General features: G+C 47.2%; 1 protein-coding gene across 1 annotated transcript; it reads right to left on the bottom strand.

Annotated features, from left to right (window-relative positions):
• Positions 1 to 26,916, bottom strand: Slc1a4 (solute carrier family 1 member 4). The gene is made up of 8 exons (XM_021210296.2): positions 26,105 to 26,916; positions 15,641 to 15,683; positions 14,123 to 14,185; positions 10,709 to 10,875; positions 6,238 to 6,471; positions 5,709 to 5,903; positions 4,314 to 4,448; positions 1 to 2,313 (listed from the first exon to the last, which is right to left on the bottom strand). Exons 1-8 carry the CDS (start codon positions 26,629 to 26,631, stop codon positions 2,079 to 2,081), a joined length of 1,599 nt encoding a protein of 532 aa, XP_021065955.1. The 5' UTR covers positions 26,632 to 26,916; the 3' UTR covers positions 1 to 2,078.
• Positions 26,917 to 27,842: the final 926 nt, after the last annotated feature.

Here is a 27,842-nt window from a genome sequence, read left to right as displayed (position 1 = left end):
TTTTGATGACTGTGCTACATTTTAAGGCAAATGTCACATATACACAAAACATCAATAGATGAACATGTTAGAAAAATAGCCAGGAGACATTTCAGTCAGTTGTGGGGGTGTCTTCCCTGTTACGAAACTCCATCAACTTCTCTGAGAGCCAGAACTCGGGCAGGCATGGGACCACCTCTTCTTTTGGCTTCCAAGAGGGAGATCCCACGCACGTCACACAGAAGCAACTTCCTCCGTCCACAGCAGCATTTGTTACTGTGGGTCCAGGCTGAGACCCGAGTGTCCAGCTAGTGGGTTCCATTGTCCAGCTCCAACTCCTACTTAAGATTCTGTAGAAATGGGAATTTCAGGATGCCATAGACATAATTTGTAGTTTAGTTCCCCTTTATCCAAACTCAAACTTGCTTGGACTTAAAAGCACACACACACACACACACACACACACACACACACACACGATATATAAAGTATATGTAAATACAGTGGAAAAGATACACTGAAACTGAAAAAATACCAAATGCTCACTCATAATCAACAATGTGATTGATTCCCCTTTAAAAAACTGTGTTGGGAATAAGGTTTACCTTATTCCCTGCTTAGTTCCTGGCCCCTCAGGAGAGTGCAGTGGCTCAGTTGATTCAGAGCTGTCCTTCACCCTGGCTGTGGGCTCTGCTCCTTGCCCACCCCTTCACTCAGGCACAGGCCCCATTTTAAAACGGACTCTATCCCAAGTATGTGTGGGTCTGGTGACAACACAGCAGAGAAAGCAAGGTTTCGAAAGCATGAAGCCAATGACTTAGGGACTTAATCTCTTGTTAGGGTGGGGTTGGCAGAAACTGTGGGTTCAGAGTAACAACACAGTTGGGTACCCAGGAATGTGGTAGAAGTTGGGTAGCTCATTAAGAAAAGGCTGCGCTGAATGTCTTCACAACTCTTCAGAGCTTAGCTTCTGAAGTATGAGGAAGAGTTCAGGAGAGTTGCTCATGCCAACGGACACCCTTCAAGGAGAGATCTGTCTCTCAGGTAAACTGGGCACTTACAGGTGTTAGAACTTGACTTCCGAGAAGCAAAACAATAATTTCCACAGATTCATCCTTGGCCTTACCAGATCCCAGTGAAGTAGGCAAGAGGCAAGACCCAGGACTAACCATAGGTCTCACACAAGCAAGCAGTTTACTGTGGAAACCAGACAGGGGCCTGGGACAGAGCTGTGCCTTGATTAGCGCGTGAGTTTATTGGAGGAGTATATGATTTTGTAGCTCAGCAGCATTTTAGGAAAGACCTAGTCAAACTGTAGTAATAGACTGACCAACCAATATAGGTCCGCAGTGCAGTGACCCCATCACCCCTTCCAGAGGAGGAGGTCCTATGGTCTGTGGCTAAGTCCAAATGGAAACGCAGGGGAAGTGTTGGCAGGAGCCTCAGCCTAGAATGGGAACAATTGTCTCATCTTCTTTAGGGTGCTCCCCAGTCTGTTCCTGACCTCGGAGTTTATGGTTTACTCAAGCTGAGCCCCCAGATGTGCTAATCATCACAGGGCCTCTCTCTAACTTGTTTTACCTCTGGCCCCTTAGAAGCCTCCCACACAAGTGCAACACAATCCTTTAACCCAGCGTCAGCCCAGCAGATTCCAGCTCAGTCTAAGACTCTGGGAAGCTCTTCAGTGCCTGCTGCTGCAGAGACAATGTGACAGACAACTATCAACCCTTCTGGTTGGCCCAGAAAGCACCAGATGCAGCGCTCCCAGGGGAAAGTGAAGAATTCATCTGCATCGCCCCCGACCTTGATTCCCCAGGCCTCCATGAACTTGGAATCCCTCAGGCCTGGCTGCTCATGGGGGTTCCCAAATAGACTCAAGGTGTATCCACAGCTCCACGGAGACGTAGATCAAGACAAACGTCAGAGTGTTCTAGCTCAGGAGGCATTCGCGCCTGTGCTGAGAGGTCACTCTCAACCTGGTAATTGGGCAAAGCCTTCCTTGGGAGATGAAAAGTCTGTGAGGGCCATGCCCACATCAGTGGGGCAGGCTACCAGGGTGGGTTGCTGGTACTGGCAGGCTGGCCCAAGACCCAGCCCAATCACAGCACTGATTCCTTGGATTCAAGTTCGGGAGCAATGGCCACAGGGCCTGCTGGGTTCTGGTGTGTCATCAGAGGCGACGTCTCCTCCTCAGACTTGGAATTGGGAATGGCTTCCACCTTCACTTCTTGCAGCTCCTGCTCACCTTGCTTCACTGCCTTCTGATTCAGGTGGTTGAGGATCCCCGCTCCCAGGGCATCCCCTTCCACATTCACCACAGTGGTGGTCCGGTCCCTGGTGGAAACAAAAAGGAAAAAAGACCGATGCTATACCCAGAGTCACCAGGGGAGGGCGCTATCACAAGCAGGCTGATGGCCACAGGGAAATTGACTTGTAGGGAGCAGTAGAAGTTCTGAGTAAATGTGTTCTGTCTGACATGTGAATGACCATGTGAAGGACCCCAATGCCTCAGACTCATGGGGGGTAGAAAAGCCCGGTGAGTGAGGCTCAGAAAGGACGGCAAAGCCTCCCTTCCCTTACTCTGTGAGGATGTTGGCATTTATGGCCTGAAGTCGGCTGTCTTACAGAGACCCGTCCTTCTGAGGTGAGCTGAACGTGCCTTCACACGTGTGGACTCAGCTGTGTCCCTGACTCAGCTATATGCAATAACCCTTCCTGGGGGCTGTGGCTTCTCCGTCCTACCCCAGCCTCCCTGTGCCTGTATGCCTGGCCTTTCTCCAGTATCTGTCCTGTTCAGTATCTTCTCAGCAGCCCAGTCAGGAGCCCTGCTGGATGTGGCTGTGACGCTGGAGGGCAAACCTCTAAGAGATCTGTGCTGAAGTCATTTTCTCTGAGCAGCATTGACTCGTAGGAAAGTAACAGACGCTCAGTGTAGAAAGTGTTGGAAAAAGAGCAGTTGAAGGTGGCAAACTAGTTCCCCGAGCATGTTCGACACTTCGGGAGTTGATATGCCATCTAGTTGCTGCCAGCCGTCTTTCCACAGACGTCTGCTATGTGCAATGGCCCTGCTGCAGAGAACACCACGCACACTGGGGAGAAGAGAGTAGACATGGCTTTGGGTTCAGCTGTTCCTCCCCTCAGTGTTACAGCACACTTGAACTTCAGTCCTGGGTACCAACAGCACGTGCATTCCACGGCTGTGGGCAAGCTTGTCTTAGAAAACAGCCCTGCCTTTCTCACAGCCTACTTAGCACAGGTTAGCTCAACATCCACGTGTCACTGGAACTCAGAGAAGGTTCTGTAGTCATTTTGAAGACAGGGAAAATGATGTGATCTTCCCCAAGGGCGCTGGAGGACTGGAGCCCTCTGCAGGGGTGATGTTTCCCTCACAGACTGAGCATCCTGAGATACCCTCTCTGGGCACTGGAGGCAGCTGGAAGAAACAGGAGACAGGCATCCCTCACTGGCTCTGGTCTGTTTGGCACATGGATGGAGGTGTCTGAAGCTTAGGAGTGTCTATTAGACACTTTTACCCCATTTCTGTGCAGAGCCCTCAGGCTTCAGCCCAGCATGGCAGACCAGTACCAGGTACCTGAAGCCAGTGTCTCTCTGCCTGGCTGTGACCAGCCCAGCAGGACAGATGTTTGCTGAATGCTGTCCCACGTGCCCCATGTTATCTGCACTGTACAGAATGGTGACTCATTTAATCTCCACCGTGACTGGTAAGACTTCTACTATGATAGCAAGATAGACAGATACACAGACGAGCCTGGCTAAATACTCCGATTCTTACCCTTGAGCCCCGCTATTCCCACATCACTGCCTTAGTCATCTTTCTTAAAGAACAGTATAATCTATACCTGCATGAGGTATCAGAAGGCTCAGGTGATCAACCTCCAGACATTCTTGTGTCTGTAAGGAACTGCAGGGACAGCCTGGTCACCTTCTTGCCTAACTTCTCCCAAGTCCAAGCACAGGGTGTGTGCACACTCTCCTTGCATGGCAGTCATTCCTCAGATCTTTGCAGGCCAGGACCAACCACTGCCCTACTTACTGACACTCTACTCTGCCGTCATTTGCACAGCCCCTTGAACCTACAGGATACTACAAGCAAGTCCTGGATGGTCAGCTCTCGCACCGTTTGTGAATGTTCATGGGCTCTTGTCTGACTTCTCACAGTTAGAAATCTGGCTTTGACAACTTATCTACAGATGCCTTCCAAAGCAAAGATAGTTTTAAGTCTTTCTGCATGCACCGGGTCTAGTGGAGCATCAAGTTCTCATGGGCCTCAACAGACTTTCTTTATTCTAGGGTCTTTGGTATCGGTTACTCACACAATCCAGTCTACAGCCAGGATCAGAGAGAGGTCATGTGTGGGCAATCCAATGGCCTCCAAGATGATGGCAATGGTGAGGACCCCTCCAGCTGGCACACCTGCTGCTCCAACACTGGATGCCGTGGCAGTCACTCTAGGGTACAGCAAAGCAAAGACAGCCTTGAAGACGGAGGATGGAGGGGCCCAGGGAATTACAGAGCATTGCAGTCATGACTTATAAATAACAACCACACACTCTGGGAGCATGAGAGACGATACATCCTCCAAGTACACTGAGACCTCGCACTCTCCAGTTCTGTGCTCACAAATTAAACCAGCCGCTGACCTAAAATACCGAAAACAAACTAACTACTGAACATCTACAGATCATTTTTTCTTATTACCTTAATGATACAATATAGCAACAACTACCTTATCACTTATATCATACTAAGTATATAAGTACATCATCTAGAAATGGTTTAAAGGTTTGAGGAAAATATGTGCAAATTATATATAAGGCAGTATGGATATGGTTTGAAGCTGAAATGTCCCCTACGGCTGTTTTTAACACTTGATTCTGAGCTAGCAGCTGTACTTGAAGACTGTGGGGTCTTTGGGAGGTGGGGCTTGGCTGTAGCTCACAAGGGATGGGGTTTGGAGATTACATCTTCGCCCTGTCCTGACCTGTATCCTCAGCTTCCGATCACCATGTAAACGAGAATGGACCACACAATTCCTCTGCATTATGAGACCCAATAAACCTTTCATCTTTTAAGCCGTTTCTGCCAAATATCTTGTCATAACAATGCAAAAATCAACTACTCCAACTACATATTATCCGTTGGAGTAAGATGGTCCTGGAATGGAAGCCCCTGTGACAGATAACTTGGATTGTCAGTTTGATTGAATTGTGAAAGCTCTAGAGCTTTAGTGAGGTGTGCTTTTGGGTGTGTTTGTGGGGACATTCTCAAAGAAGGTTAACTGGGATGGGAAGACTTACCCTAAATGTAGGGAGCACCATACCATAGCTAGAGTTCTAGACTATATAAAAATGGAAAAAGGAGAAAGCCAGCTGAATGCCTGCACTCATCCTTCTGTGCCCTGATTGGCCCAGAGGTAGGCAAACAGCCTCCCGCTGCCTTGCCTTTCCCACAACAGCAGACTGCATCCTCTCAGAGCACAAGCTAACCCGCAGCTTTCCTCCCTTAAGTTGGTTTCTGTCAGGTATTCTGTCCCAGCAGCAAGAAGACGGACAGCCTCAGGATCCTGAGGGTGACTGTGATGAATTCTCACCAGCCCACCTTTACAGACGAGACACAGAGGACTGGATCCCTTTTCAAAGGAAATTGCAGACACACACATCGAAGTTTTAAGCCAGGCCTAACAATGTAGGGAAGAGTAACGGGCTCACAGAATGGTGAAAATCTGTCCTGCGTTCAGGTCTACGTTGTTGAGCTGGGCAATGAACACTGCGGCCACACACTGGAAGATGGCTGCTCCGTCCATGTTGACCGTGGCCCCAATGGGGAGGATGAACCTGCTGATCCTCTTGTCGACACCATTGTTCTCCTCGATGCACTTCATCATAGACGGAAGGGTTGCCGAGCTAGAGATGGGGAGGGAAGCAACCACGCATGGAAACGGTCCCCAGCCAGGTGAACACCACTCAGCTCAGACCCCGGAACACACCGGTGTGGAGGCTCAGCCCGTGTCCGGCCGCCTTCCCTCCAAATGAGGGAAGCCAGCCAGATTTCTTTCAAAGTTGTCAGTGTAACTGTCAAGTCCCACAGGACTCAAACATGACTTCCAGGATTCACTTGTCACATTATTTGAGTGGATTCCCTATGGGCCACATCTTGCCTCAGTACACAGTGTTCCCAAGAGAATCACGGGGCTCACCTCGCTCTGTACCCATTCAGTTGATTCCCAAGCCCACTCACCTGGAACAGGTTGCAAAAGCTGTCGCAAATGGGGTGAGGAGGCCCAGGAGGAATCTGAACGGGTTTTTCCTTGTAAAAGCAAAATAGACAAGAGGCAGAACGATGCCTCCGTGGATGACATGGCCCAGCATAGATGCGAAGATGTATTTCCCGAGACTGGTCACGAGCGTGACGATGTCCTTCATTTCTACAATCTTGCTTCCGATCAGGAACATGATGCCTATAGGAACATACCTAGGAACGAGCATAGATAGTCATCAGGGAGGTGGTGAGACTGGGAGATATTGAGCCTCCCAGGGACTTTCAACTGGATCGTCCCCATTTCTCCACAGAGGAACTCTAAACACACACACACAAGAGAGGGGCTGGGGTGACTTATTTTTAAATAAACAGTTTGGGTGACTGAGAAAAATGAAGATGCTCATCCTCTGGGTGAGTGCTCCCACACACTTAGATGTCCTCCCTCTGGGGTATCATCCCTTCCTTTTAGCTTTTCTTTTCTCCTTCCTCTCCTTCTTCCCCTTTCCTTCCTTTGACACAAAGTCTCACTATACAGACCAGGTTAGCCTGGAACTTGCGATCCTCCTGCCTCAGCTTCCTGAGTGTCACTGTACCTGGCTCTGCATTGTCCCTAACTGACGGACTGCCACCAACTACATGGCAAAAGGCAAAGAACTGAAGATGAACGGCTCTGCGCATGCGACGATGAGCTTGGCTCTTCGCTTTGCCGAGACTTGTCCTGAGAACTCAGAAATGCAAGGGTCCCACAGAGCTGCTGTGATACGAGACCAACAGAGCCTGGGGCTTCCATGAAAGCTTTACATTCTTTGTGACTTGGAGGACATGATCCCGTGGGAAAAAGCCATTAACAATGATATTCTGGGAACACTGCCAGAAGAGGAAGATTTTTTTTTTTTTCCTTTTAAAGGGAGAAAAGGAATAAATTATAGAAACTACAAAGAACAAAAGTCAGGTGCTGTAAATGTAATATCAATCTAGTAGCGATTCCACAATTGTCTTTTAACTTATAAATTTTAATTTATATTTAATAACACCTCCTAGTTCAGATTTCAAGGGGAGCAGAGTTGTGAGGAGTGTGAGGTCTCACACATCAGCCCCGAGCGCCCCGGGGAGAGGGGACCAGTGTGACTGACTGGCTTCTTGAGTTTTCTTTCTAGGGACAATCTAGGGAGTATTAGGAATTTTAAGTCTCATCTTCAAATAAGCATACATCCCTTCTTGAGGACCAGACACGGCCCTTCAGGCATCACCCTCAAGCCGGGCCCCTCAGACAAGCCCCCTGAGTACTGAGAAATCCCTGGCGTGCCTAGAGATCCAGGACTGAATTTCAGTCTGAGTTGGCTCGCATCCCACAACGTGCTTACAAGATCTTTGTATCAGTATTTAGAAATTTGCCTTTAAAAATAATCATGATGGAACACACATAAAATTTAGCATCTAAACATTCACGGTATGCAAAGTTGATCGCCACTGAGTATATCTGAATTGTTGGGCAGCCATTCCCACACCCAGCCCAGAGGTGACTCTGTCATTCCAGAGGAAGCTCTGCTCTCATATACAGCGGCTCCCGAGCTCTCTGCCCCAGCCAGCCTCGGGTGACTACTGCCGTAGCCACACAAAAGCAGAACAGACATGCTTGTCTGTCTACGGCTTGTTTCAGTAGCCTCATGCCTTTACATTATAGTTATATGTAGTTATGAGTAACTCTCCATTTCTCTATATACCACATTTTGTTTCTCCACCCGCCTACTACTGATAGACATTTGAGTTGTTTCTGCCCTTGACACACTATTGTGCAGCTTCAGGACCTTGTGGTTAGTATTTCCTCAGTGGAAGCACCTGGGTGTCCTTCCAAGCGCTCATCTTTGGAAACAGACCTGCCTGTCTGTGTGTGCCCACGTGCCTGTGGGCTCTGGGTCAGGACGTCAAGGGGAGCCTGCCGATTTGGAGGTTGTGCATTTTAAACATTAGGAAATGGTGCTGAACTGTTCTCTGAAGTGGCTGGTCAATTCCTGTTCCCAGCCAATTCCTGAAGCCACCATCCCTACTCCCGCACCAATGGCAACCCAGGAAAGACTTTTGGAGATGTCAGGAAGCCAGTTTCATTGTCACAACTTTGAAGGGCAGCTCTAGAGGCTTAAAGTTCTGGGGATAAGAACCCCGTTCTCACTCTCATCAACTGATAACCAACTCGACACTACTCGATTTTCAACTGGGGGAGACACCCCTCAGGCTGTGTACTGCTCGTGGAAGCTTTTCTCCGTGAACTGCCTGCTTGCACACCAGCCCACACTCTAAACAGGGCAAACACACTGTTTTCAGTCATAAGGACTCTAAAGTGGGATGTGGTAAAGCTGGTCTGTCAGTGCTTGGTGCTTGGGAGATCCAGACACAGGATATAGAGTTCTAGATCATCCTTGCCTGCATAGCAAGTTCAAGGCCAGCCTGGGCTTCATGAGACAGTGCCTCACAGAACCAAGCCAATCCAAGCCAAATATCAGTTCTTTCCCCAGAATAACAACAGTTAAAGAGGCATGTATGCAGTGAGGACTGGTTTATGTGATTTTTTTTTTTACACTGAGAAAGAGAAATGCCACTCGTGGGATCATGATTTGGCTCGTCAGATTCAAATTTCTCCTAATACCAGTCCAGTTGGTACCTAAGTCATCAGAGAGAGAAGTTCTGCAATCATTAGTGGTTGACAATAAGAGATACTTTGTATGTGACGGAATAAACTAGTTTATTTGTTTGTTTGTTTGTTTGTTTGTTTGGCTGATTTCTCGAGACAGGGTCTCTCTGTGTAGCCATTGCTGTCCTAGAACTCTCTTTGTAGACCAGGCTGGCCTTGAACTCATACCTTGAACTCCACCTGCTTTTGCCTCCCAAGTGCTGGGATGATTAAAGGCATGCACCGCCATGCCCAGCTTCATAAACTAGCTTTTAACAACTATTGGATAGCATCAGTTTGGATAACAACTAAAATTCAGAGGTCTGCCTAGGTGATGTGGTAGCTAGTTCTTATGTCAGCTTGTCCCAGGCTAGCTCAGTCCTTAGTAAGAGAGAAGATTATTGAGAAAATGCCCCCAATTGATTGGCCTGTGGTGTGGTGTATTTTCTTGGTGATGATTGATATGGGAGGGCCCAGATGACCTTAGCCAGCACTACCCTGAGGCAGGTGGTCCTGGGTGCTATAAAAAAAAGCAGGCTGAGCAGGCCATGAGGACAAGCCAGTAAGCAGCTCCCTTCCAGGGCCTCTGCATCTGCTCCTGGCTCCTGGTCTTGCCCTGACCTCCTGCTGGACTGGGCTGGGATGTGAAACTGTAAGCTAAAATAACCCCTTCCTCCCCATGCTGTTTAAGGTCATGGTGTTTTATCTTAGCAATAGAAACCCTAACCAAGACAGGAAACGCTTTTAAGATCTGAGGGCTGGAACTAGTCTGAGTTCTCAGAAGTTGCTGTGAAGGAGGTGGTCAGATTGGTAAGTTTTAGCCAGGACTTAAACTAATGGTTTTTATTGAGCAACCATCCTTTCCTTAATATGACACAAAGAAATACTTATAAATTAAAAGCTTTCATAAAAGACCATTTCAAGCTTTACCTAAGCAGGGGAGAGATAAGTTTTTCCTCCTTGTTGTAAAATGCCTTACCCACGATCTCCTTGAAGTTTAAAGTTTATCATTTTGAGATAAAAGAACCTTATTTTATGCAGTAGACAGCAAACTGGACATGGTAAATATATGAGCTGACACTGGAACTCATACATGGATCATATGTGAGCTAACTCTGGAACTCATACATGGATCATATGTGAGCTGACACTGGAACTCATACATGGATCATATGTGAGCTGACACTGGAACTCATACATGGATCATATGTGAGCTGACTCTGGAACTCATACATGGATCATATGTGAGCTGACTCTGGAACTCATACATGGATCATATGTGAGCTGACTCTGGAACTCATACATGGATTGTGTTGATGTGAGTCCAGGGTCAGTGTAGACACCAAACAGAAACTTCGTGCTCCCCATTCTCTAGGAGACCCACCCAAGAGGAGAAAGTACTGCATCACTTCTTTAAAGATTTAAAACATCATCATTGTCATTGTTGTCATCATCATCATCATGTGAGAGAGAGAGAGAGAGAGAGAGAGACATGGAGGGAGGGGGAGAGAGAACGTTATGTGGGTACATGGGAAGGTTGCAAGACAACCTTTGAGCATGTTTTCTCCGCCCACTGTGAGTTCCAGAGATGAAACTCTGGTTAGGCTTGCTGCCCACCGAGCCATCTCCCTGGTCCACTGCTTTCTGAACCATGACAGGCTATGCTTCATCAACCTGACACCGGGCATGGGGGCAGGTGTCCCAGAGGGTAACCTAGAGTACTGAAAATTTTCATAGATGCCAGGGGCCAGTTAGAAGAAGAGACGGCAGAGCAACACTCACCACATGATCCATGACACCAGCACCATTGTGGCCTCATTGAAGGAATTGAAGAACCGGATGAGCTCTTCTCCCTCGGGGCCTAGCTTCTTTAGAGCCACTCCTAACACCAGGGCAAAAAGGACGAGTCCTAAAATGTTCATCCCTTCCACATCTGTTACAACGGGGATCTGCAGATCAGAAGAGATAGGAATCAAGTTCAGCAGAATGGATCTGTGCAGTGTCTGAAACACTGCAGAACAACCAAAGGCTTGTGCTCTTTCCAACTTTTCGTGAGTTATAAACAAAGGAGCAGAAAACGGCAGGAGACTGAGTTGGAGAGTACACAGCCAGGAATGACTGCTCACACCTGTAATCATAGCACTCAGGAGGTTCAGGGGGAGGAGCACTGAGGTTTTGAGGCTAGCCTGGGCTATAAAGTAAGACATTGTCTCAAAAGAACAAAACAGAAACAAACAGAAACAGAAAAGCTGGCTGTTAGAACATTCCTTCAGAGACCCAAGGACCATAACTGCCATCTCCCACGGCTGCTCATCTTCTGCGTCTCGGATCTTAAACTGACCTCCCGTGAGACTTATACAAGTCTCACGAGATTTTTCAGGAGCCATGTGGGCTTTCCCCAAGGGTCTTCAGTAAATCACCCACTGAAGCCGGGCGTGGTGGCGCACGCCTTTAATCCCAGCACTCGGGAGGCAGAGGCAGACGGATTTCTGAGTTCGAGGCCAGCCTGGTCTACAGAGTGAGTTCCAGGACAGCCAGAGCTACACAGAGAAACCCTGTCTCGAAAAACCAAAAAAGAAAGAAAAAATCACCCACTGAAGCTGTGTAGACATGACTGGGTGACTGGGGAAGGCAGAGGCAGGCCAAGCTCTGTGACTTTGAGGCCAGCCTGGTCTACAGAGTGTTCCAGGAAAGCCAGGAATCTCTGTCATGAAAAACTAAAAACCATAACTAAGAAGGAAAAAAAGACAGAGAGAAAATAAAGAAAAAAGAAAAGAGGAAAAGATGTGTAGACATAACAGAGCCTCTGTGTCCCTAGCAATGCTGAATTCCACGGCTGCAGGCTGTTTAGAGTAAACAAGCATCTATCCCATCCTGTCAAAACATCGCCACCAGGCAGGATCTGATGGTGGTGGAGCTTAGTCCTCAGGAGGCCAGGGCAGCAGGATTCTAACTCAAGGCCACTGAGACTCCATCTCACAAACAAACAAACAAACAAACAAACAAACAAACAAACAGGGGCTGGGGAGACAACCCGGTGTTCTGAAGGACTGAGGACTGGAATTCAGTTCTCAGAATCTACAAGAGACAGCTCACAACCACGTGACACTCCACCCCTGCGGGATCTAATACCCTCTTCCAGTCTCCATAGATGGCTGTACTCAAGCATAGAACCCACACATGGACACATAATAGCTAAAATAATTCTAAATAAATTAGAATAATTTAGAACAAATAAAGTAATTCTAAACAACAAGAAGAAAAACCTTCATAAAGTGATGTATAGGAAACATGGTAAAAACCCCAGATAGCCCCGTTCGGTCTCTGGGATTAAGCTCGGGTTCCAGCTCTCAGCAGCTGCTTTTTAAGTTACTTACTTTACATGCCCGGTTGTGTGCGCACACATGCCACGGCACCTGTGTGTTGATGCACACACACATGGGAGCCAGAGAGGACAATGCTTCAGAGTCAGCTCTCCTTCTCAGAGACCCATCTCCCTGTGCCTCCCAAGTGCCATTATACCTGGCTTGACTCTGTTCTATGTACTCAAAGGACTCAAACTCTCCAAAGTTTAGTGTAAAGTCTAGGAAAACATCATTTTGTTCTAACTTTACCAAGTGTTATTTACCATTTTAGAAAAGTGTATCGGGCTAGAGAGATGGCTCAGTGGTTAAGAATATTGGCTGTTCTTCCAGAGGGCCTGGGTTCAAGTCCTACTACCCACATGACAACTAACAATTGCCAGGAATTCTAGTTCCTGGAGATCCAATGCCCTTCCTTTCCTGGGCTGCGTGGGCAAATGCATGCATCTAGTGCATAGACACATAAGCAGACAAAGCATGCATTCACATATGATTTGGGGAGCTGGAGAGATGGCTCAGCAGTTAAAGAGCACTGATTGTTCTTTCAGACACCCTAAGTTCAATTCCCAGCAACCATATGGTGGCTCACAACCATCTGTAATGGGATACAATGCCCTCTTCAGATGTGTCTGAAAACAGCTACAGTGTACTCATTCATAAAATAAATACATACATCTTAAAAAGAAAAAGTGTGTTGACAGACAAAGAACTAAAATTCAGATCACTGGTACAACACAGCAACTTGAAGACACAGCTGTAGCACTCTGGGTTATTATACAGATAGATAGAAAAGTATTTACTTAACATACCCCCCCCATGTGCAAAAAATGTACTAACAATATTAGGCTGAATTCTGTCTTAACCCCTTTTTATTCTGAACTTCCGTTATTCTGGAACAGGCACTTCAGCTCTGTAGCCCTAGTTTCAAGCTGACTAGGAGCTCACGTCTCGGCTTCCCTGCTGCTGAGATCGTAGGACTCTACAGCAGACACATCTTTATTATGTTGCCCTAGCTGGCCTGTATCCCTGGGTACGAGTGATTCTCTTGCCTCAACTCAATAGCTGAAACTACAGGCACACACCACCATGCTCAGCCCACTCTGGCTTTACTTTATTATTTAACTTTATTTTTATGTATGTATGTATGTATGTATGTATGTATGAATGTATGTATGTATTTTTGGTTTTTTCGGGACAGGCTGTCCTGGAACTCACTTTGTAGACCAGGCTGGCCTCGAACTCAGAAATCCGCCTGCCTCTGCCTCTGCCTCCCAAGTGCTGGGATTAAAGGTGTGCGCCACCACGCCCAGCTTTAACTTTATTTTTGAGGGAGAATCTTCTTGTATAGCCTAGACTATCATAGAACTCACAACAATTCTCCTGCCTCAGCCTCAAAAGTTCTGGGATTACAACTGTGCTCTCCCAATACCAGGTCTCACTGCTTTTAAGTCCAAATGTACTAATTCCAAGTACAGTCATGTATACCAGACTGTTGTTATATGTTCTAAGTTGTTTATTCGCATGGTGAAATATGTTTGGGGTTATGTTATTTTTTTTCTCCCATATATCATGTTAGTTTTTTGAGTTCCGTGTGTAGGTTATGCTGAGACACACCTCCGTTGCATTTTAGCTAGAAGGGATGTTATGAACTAGCTCCCGACTCTGGTGTTTGGCTGTGCTGTAAGGAACAAACCTACCCAGGAAGTTTTAAATATTCCATTCAGACCCCCAATTTCCAACCCCAGTAAGTAACAGACACATGTGGCTGTCTGTCATTAAGGAAGCGGGTTTGCTTTCCACACATTTCCATAAGCTATCTCCTGAAGAGCCTTACCTTCTCCTTGGTCACGTTCCCCGAGCTGCTGTTATGGGTCACCACTGTGTAATCGGTTGCAGACTAATAAAGAGGAGGAAAACCCATCATTAGTGAACAGGTCTAAAGACCCACCAGAGGCACTAAGGGCATGGCAAGGTCCTGGTCTACTGCTGCTACTATTCGTAGTGGGTGTGCCAGGCAAACTGCAGTTGGCTGGCCGGATGCTGACCTCTGCATGCTGCCATGGGTTACATTAACACTCAGGCAGCAAGCCCTTGATAAGCTGTTGGGTTATTTGGGGGCCGAGGGAACAGAGAATTTCCATGTGTTCCTTGGGCAATAGGGTAAACTATTTCCTGCTGACAGTTTGCTCCTTCAACAGCTCATGTTTCATATTGTTTAAGAAGTTTGGCACAAATTCCAGAAAGACAAGTTCATCACATTTTTTTTTTCATTTATCTATTATGCTCCACTGTGTTCCAGAATGACCTAAGTGTGGTTGCTCTTCGGTATCTGCTTCTAATCTGACTTGAGCTGCCCAACTCCAGAGAAAGGGTCATGAGGTAGGGCAGTGTCTTCAGGCCAAGTTTCCCAGACCTTGGTCCTACTGTGGGTTGAGTGGTCCTACTGTGAGTTGGGAAGACATGCACCTTTTTATGGTGTGCACTGCATCTCTCTCCCTGCTACGGAGGTCTCGTGGCTACAGAACTGCCAGACACCCAGAGAGCTATAGACCTGAGCACCTGCTTGAGACCGTGTTTCAAAAGCTTTGATTTCTCTCTGCTTTATCAAAGTTTCAGAGAGGCAGATGTATTCAGCTGCCCCATGATTGGGGTGGCAGGGAGACCAACCCCACCCATCCCTTCTGTGACCAACACCCAAAGCTCTAGATTTTTTTTTTAACTTCACATTATATAAACAAGTTACCCATCCCCACTTTTGGCAAAATGTACATGCTACCTTTATAGTCAGAATAAAAGTATGATTTCTGAAAAATCTATAATGTTTCAAACAGTCTCCAAATAATGGTTTGAAGGCATTTTCTAAACGATGTAAAGGATCTTAAAGCACCCTTTCTACATCCTACAGGGTCTTCTTGTTGTTGTTTCAAATATCCTTCTACAAAAACTGACCCTAGTGTTACCAAGTTTTGTTTATAACAAGATCCCTCTGGATTGCTCTGGCATATCTAAAAACAAATGCTCCTCTGGCCTCCCCCCACATCTTCCTCATGGAGGACGCCCCTCCCCCCAACTCTCTTATTCTCACTGCTAATGAAGCTCCTCTCCAGGTAAGCCTCTCTTTCCCTCCACGACCCTGTCATTTGATCCTAACATACACTGACCATTTTCTTCTCTCCCTCCAGCTTCAAGGCCTGATCATGATTTCAGGGTCATTTCTCCTAATGAGCCTCACTCATGGTCTGGGGACAGGCTACCCTAGGACCCCTCCGTCCCATACTTCAAACTCTGGTGCATTAATTTATACAGTTCCTCCACCAAAGATTCATATAATTGACAAAGTATCAAACCTTACCGTAGTGAATGCGGCAACCACAAGATTGGAAGGGAACAGGTTTCTATGGAAAAAGAAAGCAAGCGTTTTGTCAGGCGTGTGGGTTTTAAGAATTGCGGTTCTATAACCTGCATATGGTAGGCAAGTATCCTAGTATTGAGATACACCCCAGCTCACTCTTTAAACATTTATTTAAACAGCCTTGAAACCCACTGTGTAGCAGGGATGATGTTAAACTGTGGGTTCTTCTATGCATCACCAGCTCTGTTCTGCTCGTTTGTTTTTAAGATGTACTTTTATTATTTAATTGTGTATGTGTGTGTGCACTTACATGTGTACAGACACACCAATGGAGGCCAAGCAGGGGTGCTGGATCCTGTAGACCTTTGGTTACAGGTGAGTCATCTGATGTGGGCACTGGGAACTTCGGGATAGTCCTCTGCAAGAGCGGCAAGCCCTCCAACCGTTGAGCCATTTCTCCAGCCTCAGCAATTGTTATTTAGTTAATGCTGAAGCAAGGTCTTACTATATAGTCCCAGCTGACTTTAAACCCTCCATCTTCCTCCCACTGCTTCCCAAGTGCTGTAATTATAGGCGTACATCACCGCACCTGTTTAACCAATGGGCCTGGTTTGTTTTACAATAGTTGAGATCCATTTATAGAATTGAGAGATCTTGGAAGGGAGGGTACCAGGGGCCAGAAATTCATCCTGGCAAGTTCAACAAAATCCTATACAACTAACTATCTCAAAGCCTGTAGAGTCCCCAGTGTTCAGCATAACAATAGCTTCATTTATACCTGCCTGCCTGAGCCTGGACTAACTACAACCAAGAGATTTTGTTTTTCCTTTCACACCTTGAGCACACCTTCCAGGAATACAGCTACTATGTAAATTATGGGGTAACAGTTTGTTTTGTTTTGAAAGTTTCCAAGAACTACTTACTCATCTTGCTAAGAAACTGAAGCCCCAGTGGTAAGCCCTAAGCTTGGAGTCCTCCCTTTTGCACTGACTTATCAGTCTGCACTCAGCTGGCTCCTTAGCCGGGGCTTTCTCAGCAGCAATTCTAAACCAGAAATAAGGATCCAACCTCTTTTAGAGAATTTACATATTTATAAAGACATATTTACTGTGTGTGTGTGTGTGTGTACATGGATGCATGTGCTTGTACAAATGGACACTGTGTGGTTATGCATGAAGTCAGACATCCACTACCTTATTTTGAAAGATAAAGTTTCCCACTGCCTTGGGAGCTGGCCAATCCCAGCAATCCCATCTCACCTCCTCCTCAGAGCTAGGTTAGAGGCTTAGGTAGGATGCCTGGTTGTGCCATGGGTGCTGAAAGCCTCAGGATGTGCAGCAATCACTTTAACCACTGCCCATTGATAGAGCCCTGCATTTATATAATAAAGCACATTTTTGGAAGACTGGAGAAATGGCTTAGCAGTTAAGAGCACTGGCTGCTCTTCCAAAGGACCCACATTTAATTCTCAGCACCTACATGGCAGTTCACAACCTTTTGTAACTCACATATGTGGTGCATAGATACATCAATACACATACGCAAAACATTAATACACATAAAATGAACACATTTTATTGTAATATTTCCCTTTTTTCTTTTATATTAATAAAGTCATTGTGATGTCCTGAAATACACGTATAGGAATGGATTTTATGTTTGGATGAAAGCACTTGGTTTTTTTGTTTGTTTGTTTTATTTTATTTTTTTTTAAGACAATAGGGGTTGGGAAAAATGGCTTAGTTAGTAAAGTGCTTTTGGCTCAAGCATGAGGACCTAAAATAAATCCCATGGAAAGCCAGAAGCAGGAATGTGAGTCTGAGATCCCAGTGCTGGGAGTCCCAAGACTGAAGGAGATGGGCGTGTAGTGCTCAGCCCTTCGCAGGCAGAGGCAGGTGGATCTCTGTGAGCTAGAGGCCAGCCCAGTCTACATATCGAGTTCCAGCACAGCCAGGGTGACACAGAGGGACCCTGCCTCAAAACAAACAAACAAATAAGCAAAAACAAACAAACAAACAAATAAGTGGAGCGTGATTGTGGAGGAAGATGCCTAGCTTTGATCTCTGGGGTTCATGTACTGCACATGCAACACACACACACACACACACACACACACACACACACACACAGAGAGAGAGAGAGAGAGAGAGAGAGAGAGAGAGAGAGAGAGAGAGATCAAACAAACAAAGAAACAAATGAGTTTTCAGAAAGCCAGTTGAGTCCAAAATCTTAGCCTTGAAATCACAGAGATACACCTGCCTCTTCCTCCCAAGTGCTGGGAATATCCTCTTTGGAGCAAGACTCTGTGTAGAATGCTGGCCTTGACTTATAAAATACCATATTCCAGCTATATACTTACAGTAGGAACAACAAATTAGAATAAAAGACCCTGTGCTGGCCTTCCCACCAATTCCTGCTCCTGTGGGCAAGCTGAGCTGTGGAGTTAATCATGAACTGGGAGGGATCTAGGAGCACTGGGAGATGAACCTCTGGTCATTCCTGTCAGGGATTATCTTAGTTTGGCTAACTGAGGTGGGAAGACACAGCCTAAAAGTTGGTAGAACCATTCCCTGGACTTGGGTTTCTGGGGTTACTAGGCAGAGAAAGTGTGTTTCACACATTCCTTTGCCACTCTGTCTTCTGATGTGGTTGCAATGTGACCAGCTGCTTCAAGCTCCTGTCACCTTGACGGACTATACCTTGTCTGTGAGCAGAAATAAACCTTTCCTCCCCTAAGTTTCTTTGTGTTAGGGTATTTTATCATAGCAACAGGAAAAGAAGGTAAGACAGGCTGTTCAGCCAGCAGAAAAACCTACAACATGCACATATGCAGAATATATGGTGTTGGGGTTCTGAGATAGGCAGGTGTAGTGACCCAGCGGTGGGCAACCTACGATAGCCTCCTGGTGTTCATTATTACACAATCCACTTTCCTTGAGGTGATGGAGTCTATGACGTGCTCGAAATCGGTACAATGCACCAAAAGTAATGAATGGGTCATTCCTTCTGTGGTTTGGTTACCTAAAATTGTAGCGTTCTGTCTAGTTAGCACACTCTCCTGTTGGTCTTTCAGGGCTCACACACTTGGATGAAGGAAGCAGCTATTCTAGAAAAGCCCTACTTTATGAGGAACTGACGGTGGCTTCCAGTCAACAGCAGAATAGGAACCATGGCTCCAAGTCAAAACCTCAGCTAGCTACATCCTGCCAGTAGCCACAGGACCTCCAAAGTCTCCCCTCAGCAGCCTTCCAGATAAGAGCTAGCGGATGCCTTGACTGCTGTCCTCTAGCAGATAGAAGCTGAACACCAAGAGTCCCACCCCGCAGATCTCCGGGATTATACCTACATGGGAGTTTAAGCTGCAGTACTGCAGCCATTTGTTCCTAGATAGCTAAGACACAAATCAACAATCTAAATGAGATGAAAATCAAAGCGGAACCTTGTTTAGGACTCTCACTGTGCTCCCAGAGGACAGCCAGCGTTCACAGCCTCTCCACACTTACTGGTCTGTGAAACCTGAATTAGTTTTGGCATCCTTAAGAACAATCAGCAAGTGTACACCTGCTCGAGAGGAGAACTAACTGTCGACGATCGTGAGAAGTTCTTATCATAGGCAGATGTGGACTGGGGATGAAGCTCAGTTGACAGCACATGTGAACTGGATTTGGTCCCCAGCCCCATTTAAACCTATAGCCAAGCCCCTAGTGGCTAAGGGTAGATAGGAAGTTCAAAGTCATCTTTGGCTATAGAGTGCATTTAGGACTGGCCTGAGTTTCATAAAATCTCATTTTATTTTTAGTTTTTTGAAAGATAAACTAGCAACTTATATTGGGTAGTCTTTGGTCTATCTGAGAAAAGCAATATATTTACTTCCTTCCATTACAAAACCAACTTCCTATCCCATCTCCATGTGACTAGGTCCCGCATCTCCTTCTATTTGCTAATCTCCTCAGGAGCAGAAAGAGAGCCTGTGCCAACCTTCCCGGTCTTTACCTACTACTTGCCAATTCTTGGTTCCCAGACCCAGTTGGCCAGAGGGTTCTCCTTCTCTGAGGAAAGGAAAGTTATGGAAACTGCCACGTTAGAAAATGTGCATTTTCTGTCTGACTAGTTTTATGTCAGCTTGACACAAACTAGACCAGCAGTTCTCAACAGGTGGGTCGAGATCCCTTTGGGGATCAAATAACACCTTCACAGGTGGAGGTTGCCTAAGACCATTGGAAAATACATATTTACATTACGATTCATAACAGTAGCAAAACTACAGTTATGAAGTAGTGTTTTCATGTGTGTGTGCGGGGGGGGGGGAGGTCACCACAACATGGAAAAAAAAGAGTCACAACATTAGGAGGGTTGTAAACCACTGAGCTAGAGTCATCTGGAAGGAAGGAACCTCAATCCATCTAGCTGTAGAGCATGTTTGTAATTAGGGCTTGATGGGGGAGGGCCCAGCCCATTGTAGGTGGTGCCAGCCCTGGGCTGGTGGTCCAGGAAACTCTTCCACTGCCTCTGCATTCGTTTCTGCCCCTAGGTTCTTGCACTGTTTGAGACCCTGTCCTGAATTCCTTCAAAGGTAAATAGTGATTTGAAGCATAAGTCAAATAAACCCCTTCCTCCTCAGGTTGCTTTGGTCACGGTGCTTCATGCCAGCAAGAGTAACCCTAACTAGGAAAGCCTTCCCCACTGGAAATAATTTGCCCTGCAAATGCTTCCTATCCTCCAGGAGTGGCTGCTTCCTAGGTGAGTATGAGGAGACTCCACTCACATCTTAGAAACAGACCCTCTTACAAGGGGTACAGCCCTTGGTTGAAATTCTTTTCTGCCCTGCCTAATCTCTCAATCATGAGTCGTAACCCTGTACCATCTTACCCAGAATGAATCCTAACAGAGTTCATTTTAAGACCATCAATGAGATTCAACAGAAACAAAGGGGTGTAGACAATACTACAGACAGAAGAACAACTCCTGACGAAGGAAAAAAAAAAAAAGGTAAAGTTCAAAAGGATATAGTGTACTTTGGCAGTACAAGATAAAGTTAAAATACATTCACCATGATTCAGCACTTCTGCACCCAGATGTCTGCTCAAGAGAAACAAAAATATGTATCTGCAGGAGGATCTGTATGCATGACAGCATTACTCATAAAGGCCCTAAGTACCATGCCCATCACAGATGAATAAGGAGACAGTGATAAATCAACACAGTGGAGCACCAGTCAGCAATAAAAGGGACCAACACAGAACAGAGCATCTCGGTAGCACTGTCCTGAGCAAAAGAAGCCAAAGTAAAGACATGCTGAGTAAGCACAGGGAGCTAACACTCCAGCAAATCAAACCAATGAAAGGAAGGGAGAGAGAGAGAGAGAGAGAGAGAGAGAGAGAGAGAGAGAGGAGAGAAGGAAGAGAAAGAAATAAAGAGAGAAAGAAAAAGAGAGAAAGAAAGAAAGGAAGGAAGAGAGAAAGAAAGAGAGAAAGAAATAAAGAGAGAAAGAAAAAGAGAGAAAGAAAGGAAGGAAGGAAGGAAGAGAGAAAGAAAGAGAAAGAAAGGAAGAGAGAGAGAAAAAGAAAGAGAAAGAAAGAGAGAAAGGAAGGAAGAAAGAGAGAAAGAAAGGAAGGAAGGGAAGGAAGAAGAAAGAGAAAGAAAGGAAGGAAGGAAGGAAGGAAGGAAGGAGGAGAGAAAGGAAGGGAGAGAGAAAGAAAGAGAGAAAGAATGGAAAGAAGAGAGAAAGGGAGGGAGGGAAAGAGGGAGGGAGGGAGGAAGGGGGAGAGAGGGAGGGAGAGAGAGAGAGGAGAGAGAGAGAGACAGGAGAGAGAGATAGAGAGAGATAGAGAGAGAGATAGAGAGAGAGAGAGAGAGAGAGAGAGAGAGAGAGAGAGAGAGGCAGGCCTGTACTCCTAGTTCTTGGGAGGTAGTATAGGAGGATCAGGAATTCAAAATCATCCTGGTCTAAGCTGGGCCCCACCTTAAACCAAGTCAGAAAGGTATGGTGATAACTGCAAAGAAGATTCCAAATACAGAATGACCAAACTTAGCTTACAACACAGATCTCAAGCCCTCGGGCAGTATGCTACAAGCTTCCTTGTAGCTGTGTTTCCACGTGAAGGGAGGGGTTATTTACCGATTCCAAGGTTTCTAAGGTTCAGTGTAGTGTGGCAGCGAGCTACTCAAGCTACTCGCATCACAGCAGTCAGGGAACGTGGAAGAGGTCCAGCACGGGGTGAGATACAGCTCCTTAGAACACTGTCTGCAGTGTCTACACTCCCAGAGCCCCTAACAGTCCATTCAGACTTTGAATGCGTCAGTGAATTAGACCATTCCTTACATCAGAAAACTCATGATCTGGAAACTCACACTTAGGAGCACACCTCACTCATTTCCTAGGTTTTTCTTAATCTGATTAAGTTGACACTCAAGGTTAACCATCACAGGACTCACCTAAAACTCCTTTCGTTCAGTGCCTTGGGTGCTGTATACCAGGGGCTGGGAGGGCCTCCCCGAGGCTGGCTCCCAGGGCCACGGCCGCAGGAGAAGAACACAATTCTCCTCTCGCATTTTCCAACACAGATGCTTGTCTTAGCCGGAGCACCCCTGCAGCCCAGCAACAGCTGCTTGCCAGGCAAGAAGTTTCACTCACTTAGCTTCTGAATAGCGTTTCCTTGCTATTTTGCTCATCAGTATAAACCCTTATTTTAGATCCTCAAATAAGAGGCCAATAGCCTGGAAACACCCAGATTAGACATTGATAATCAGCTAACAATACAACTGAGGAAATTAAAGTTTTACATACTTTTAAAGTAAATGTATTATTATTCTATTTTGAGACAGGGTCTCATGTATCCTGGGCTAGCCTCTGACTATGTAGCTAAGGATGGCCTAGAACTTTTGCTCTTCTCAAGTGCAAGGATCACAGGCAAGTGCTTCTTTATCTCCTTTATGCAGTGCTGGGGTTGTGCATCCTAGACGGCCCTCCTCTAACTGACCTTAACTTCCTTTAAATAACTACACGTGACCAGTGCCTATCCCTACTGTGCAGTACACACATGCTGTTCTGAGACCTGAAATACCAAATCATCCTTCTGCATAAGGTGTTTCTTGTTTTTCTGATACAGTTTCTCACAGCCAGTCCTCCTGCCTCTGCCTCCCACAGGCTGCCCCATCATGCCCAGCTGTGGTGTGCTTCTGACCCTGGGACGTGACTCTTCATCGCATCTAGACTTGCATGCAACCCAGTTTACCTGAATTACAGAACACCATTGATGTACTAGGCCAAAGTGTTCCACACGTGAGCTGGCCACAAAACCAACTCACTGGGTTTATCAGCATGTTAGAAGCAATCAATGTACCACACTTAAAACCCTCCGTTGTAACTTGCTGTAGTTTGAGAGTGTGGGACGGAGGCGTGTATATACGAGATGCCATAATATAAAAAAATGTCTCTTACTATGGGCCAAAGTGAAACCACAAAAATACAGAGTGTGCTGTTCAACCCAGAGTTTCAGTCCCTCAGGCCAAACGTGGAGAGAGTGAATGGACATGCCTGCTCAGTGTGGCAACACATCGCTTGGATACACGACTTACACAGGCAAACAGGTGTAAAGCTTATCTGGACTGGCAAATGGAGAGCTCGGCTGTGCTGCACACACACACACACACACAGCTCAGTGTGAAAAACTTCAAAAATGTTTCTTCTGTCTACATCTGGTGCGGTTTGTCCTTCTGATCTATTGTCAAGGTGGTGTGTGTCTCCCCGTCCTATATAAGAGTATAAAATAGTGAACTTTTGCTCTTTTTTGTTGCTGTTGCTTCAGAAGTGTTTCCTTTTATTTAAGTTCAAAAATTCTTTACTAAGTCTGCAGGAACTTCAAAGACTCCAGAACAGGATAAGGCATAGTATGTATACCTGCTAAGTATTTATCAGCCCCGGTGTTTATTGTCTCAGAGCTAGTTAACAAAGGTTTCTCCTTTCAGATCTTGGCACCCCCTATAAGGATGGAAGCCGAGGAAGGCCTGGGGATGGTAGACTTGCACAGCTGGCGCTGATTACGATATTGTGTATATGTATGTTTTTAAGCTTGGGGCCAGCCTGAGCTAGTTCCAGGACAGCCAGAATGTGAAGTCTAATTTTTTTTTTTGGGGGGGGGGGAGGGAAGAGTTTTGAGACAGGGTTTCTCTGTGTATCCCTGGCTGTCCTGGAATTCACTCTGTAGATCAGACTGGCCTCGAACTCAGAAATCCGCCTGCCTCTGCCTCCCAAGTGCTGGGATTAAAGGCATGTGCCACCACTACCTGGCAGAATCTCATTTAAGAAAAACAAAAAAAACAAAACAAAACAAAAAAAGACAAAAGAAAAACAATTGACCCAGAGATTCCCTTGACCCAGGTAGCATTTCCAGGTGGCTTGGGTGTGTTTCCTGTCATAAGCTACTCTGAGCAGAGACAGGCATACTTTCCTTCACTTAAGTGCTTCATCCAAATGCCCAGCTCGAGGGAGAGGGCACCGACCTGGCTTATGGTAGTTCCTCTTCTTGGTTCTCCTTTTGGCTCTCAGCAAACATTTCTGAGACAGTGACATTACTATACATTTCGTCTTGGGGAATGAACAAGCCTTGAACCATGGGGCAGAAGACCTATGGATCTCCTAATCCGCCCCGCCCCATGAGAGTCAGACTTAGGGCCATACAAGCACTCTACCATTAAAGCATAAGCCCTGCCCTTGGTTAAGGTGTCCCTAGTAGCTCAGGCTAGACTCAAACCCTGCCTCCTAAGTGTCCCAAACACTCTTAGCCCTAATCTTTGCCTACATTTCCTGGGTTGGAAGCAGGATTGTACCACATGCCCTGCCCTTACCACGAACTTCTAGGTCAAGTGCAGCTAGCTAGTAGAAGCATTAGAAAATACTACCCATCCTAACAGGCCATGGAAAGCTCTTCCGAGGAGATGCAACAAGGGCTGCCCTAGTCTCTGAGAAATTACACCTACACTGATCCTTGAGACATGACACTGGGTCACCATTCACTTCGAAAGCAGGAGCTAGAGGGCTTGGGTCTAAAACCATGGCCATAAAACAGTAAGTTGTAAGCCCTTTCTTGCGGTGATGGCCATAAAGTGGTTCTCACTCCTCCCACCCCCAATTACCGGTCAATTCCTTTTTCAAAGATGGAAGAACACCATTAAGGCTCCCGTGTTACCATAGAGAGACATAGATGAACATCATACTCCCATTTGGGCCACAGATGGCTCCACAAAAAGAACCCTGAAACCCCATACTTGTCTTCTCTCCCTGAGGACAGAACAAACCAAAGTTGCTCTGGGCTTCAGTAGGGTTCTCTCTCTCTGAACACATCTACAGTTACATCTCAAACTTAAGACTCTTGGACTACCAGGCCGCCTGGCGGGCACCAAAGCCTACAGTCCCATCAAAGTCCCCGCAGGCTACTTCCACTTGCTCTGTTCGCAGGAACTTTTGGTCTTTTTCAGATTTTTCCCCTCAATACCATGTCTCGGGTTTTTAGTTTTGTTTTAGATGAACAAACTCTTGAAGTGGCAGACAGCTGTCACATTTTCCACATAAAGAAAAGGAGACAGGAGAAAGACAAGTCACTTGCCCAGAGTTCTCTGGTTTTCACCACCTCAGCAATGAGGAGCTTTGCCCAATGACTCAAGACAAAACATACCACTAAGGCTCAGAAAGCTGGAAGGCGAGCCAGCTGGACTCGATGCTCAGACGAACCTGGTTACATTAGTAAACGCCTGCAGACTGATGTTTCCCCAACTGTGAACTTTGGATTAGTGTAGAAATGGAGAGGTGAAGCTTTGAAAACTACACTCTATCATCCCAGGGGATGAAATACAACCCCTGAGTGGAAAAAACAAGCAAAGAAAGGTGTGCGTGTCTCAACCCTCTGGATCTCCAGGCTTTCTACAAAGAAATAACCCTCGGCCCTGTGGTCCTGACCAAGAACAGCCGCAACCTGACCTAAGCCTGAGAGGCCGTCGCATGGCTGGGCAACGGGCTCCGCATAACTAACTCCAGGTTTATTATTCTTGGACACATCCATAATTCTGCGGAAAACTGCCAACTTCCTTCCAGACCAAAGGCTGAATCAGAGAAAACCTCAGACTAAAGCTGGAGAAAGTCACTCAATGTCCTGGAAGCTTTGGGGTGATGTAGGGGAGAAAATGAGAACAATTAAAAAACGAAACAAAACAAACAAACAAAACTGAGAGAGGCCAGTGTAAGGAGTAACGCACAAATGAGAAGGTATACTCTTAACATCCCACCTAACGGAAAACCCGTTCCAGCCAAAAGCTGTGGCCTCCAGTCTTTAAAGGTGTGGCCAGCACGTAACCCAGACGTAAATTTGAAATTTAGTGTTATAGGCCAACAGTAACTGAATTAACTCTAGGTGAGATGAGTACACGTGGCGTCTCCCGCCGTGCCTTTGGCGGGGTGGAGAGCATTACCTGAGTAAATCAAGGAAAGAGTCCACCGTCTCTTTGGAGACCGGAGGAGGCCCTGAGTTCTCCAGCCCCAGGCCGCTGGACTGGAGGGTCTGCGCGCCCGCCCCTGGCTTGATGATGAACGCCAGAGCAACGGCGAGCGCAGAGGCGCTCAGCGTGGTGAGGCCGAAGTAAGCAACAGCGATGCCACCCAGACGCCCGAGGGAGCTGGCATCCAGGGAGGCGGCTCCCGACACCAGGCTGCAAACCACCAGCGGCAGGATGATCATGCGCAGCATGCGGAGCAGCATCTCGCCGGGGAAGGCCAGGTAAGTGATCTGCGTGCGGGTGAGCTGCAGCCCCCGCAGCGCCGCGCCCATGCCGGCGCCCACCAACACTCCCGACACGGTGAGCAGCACCAGTGCGTGGCGCCGAAAAAAGCTAGCACAGCGTTGCGCTTTGCCCGTCGCCTTCTCGGGCGTTCCGGGCCCGGCTTCAGGCTCTGCCTGGGTGCCGTCGAGGTAGCCGTTGGTCTCGCCGCTCTTCTCCATGTCGCTGCCCGCCGCTCTAAGCGGTAACACTCAAGGAACTTGGAGAAAAGACCGGTTTCGAATGAATGGATCAGGCTGAGACAGTGGCCTGTGCCAGCTGCGGCTCCCGAGCTCTGTGAGTCCCTACAGGAACAGTTTTCAGAAAGATAAAAGGGAGACGTGGGTTGTGGGCTGGAGCCGAGGCAGAGCGGACCGCGCCGCGCCCAGCTTTCCTTCAGAGCCGCTGCAGGCTGGAGATGATGCAACGCAGGAGGCACGCTGGAGGCTGCAGCCTAGGAAGGAGGGCGGGGCCGGAGGTCGCCCCGCCCATGTAGGCCCGCCTCCGATGTTACGACCAATTAGAGCCCTGAATCTCCGTTCTCCACCTCCCCGACGTTCCCAGGCCCCGCCCTCCTCTCGCCCTCCCCGAGGCACAGCAAAGGGACCGAGAGACAGGCAGGCGGGGCTCTCCGGACGGGGCGTGAGGCCATCGGCCAATCCTGTCTCCCGGCAGCTTCCAGTCCTACTGCCCAGGCCTCGGGGTGAGAGGGAGGGGAGCGTCTGGAACGCCTTGGCAGTTTTCTCCCCAGCTGGTGGCGGAGAGGAGCCCTCGGAGGCTGGTGCCCGCCTTCCGCTAGGGAGTCCAGAACGGTCCAACCTCCGTCCTGAGAGAAATCCTTTCTTCTAAGGGCTCTGTAGGCTTTCCTTGTACAGACACAAAGGAGTGGGTGGATGGGGGAAAGTCTCATTGCGTGCACGTACAAGACTCTAGCAGAGCTTTACCCTTAGGTGACCGGGGAGTCCGGGTGGCACTATGCCCAGTGCCAAGGGTGAGCCACTGCGTGCACTAGCGCCCTCTAGGGCGGCTCCATTGGACTCTGGGCAGAAGCCTGGTGTGTGCAGGCTGAAGACAAAACTCTCCCAGAGAAGCAGAGCTCTAAGGCCACCAGTGCGTGCATGCGCGTGAGCACACAACATCACCAGACTTGGCTGAACCCGGGGCTTTGTGTATGCTCTGCCTGAACCTGGGGCCAACAAGCTTCCATATTCTAGGAGAGCACAGGCCTCCAGTTTGTTAGACATGAGGCTAGGATCTGAACTGTAGTCCTCATGATTACACAGCAACCACTTTTTTTTTTTTTTTTTGGTTTTTTGAGACAGGGTTTCTCTGTATAGCCCTGGCTGTCCTGGAACTCACTTTGTAGACCAGGCTGGCCTCGAACTCAGAAATC

The sequence above is a fragment of the Mus pahari genome, chromosome 13 (assembly GCF_900095145.1).
Source record: "Mus pahari chromosome 13, PAHARI_EIJ_v1.1, whole genome shotgun sequence".
NCBI lineage: Eukaryota > Metazoa > Chordata > Mammalia > Rodentia > Muridae > Mus > Mus pahari.
Note: the sequence above shows the minus strand (reverse complement) of the source record. Positions and strands in the feature narration are given on the sequence as shown.

What these genes read in the sequence shown, in the direction of transcription:
- Slc1a4 (XM_021210296.2), bottom strand. Translation starts at nt 26,631, where the DNA reads ATGGAGAAGAGCGGCGAGACCAACGGCTACCTCGACGGCACCCAGGCA. An exon ending in CTGGTGTCATGGATCATGTG is followed by an intron (nt 6,472 to 10,708) that starts GTGAGTGTTGCT and finishes GCTCGTTCCTAG; the next exon opens with GTATGTTCCTATAGGCATCA. An exon ending in GCTTTTGCAACCTGTTCCAG is followed by an intron (nt 5,904 to 6,237) that starts GTGAGTGGGCTT and finishes CCCCATCTCTAG; the next exon opens with CTCGGCAACCCTTCCGTCTA.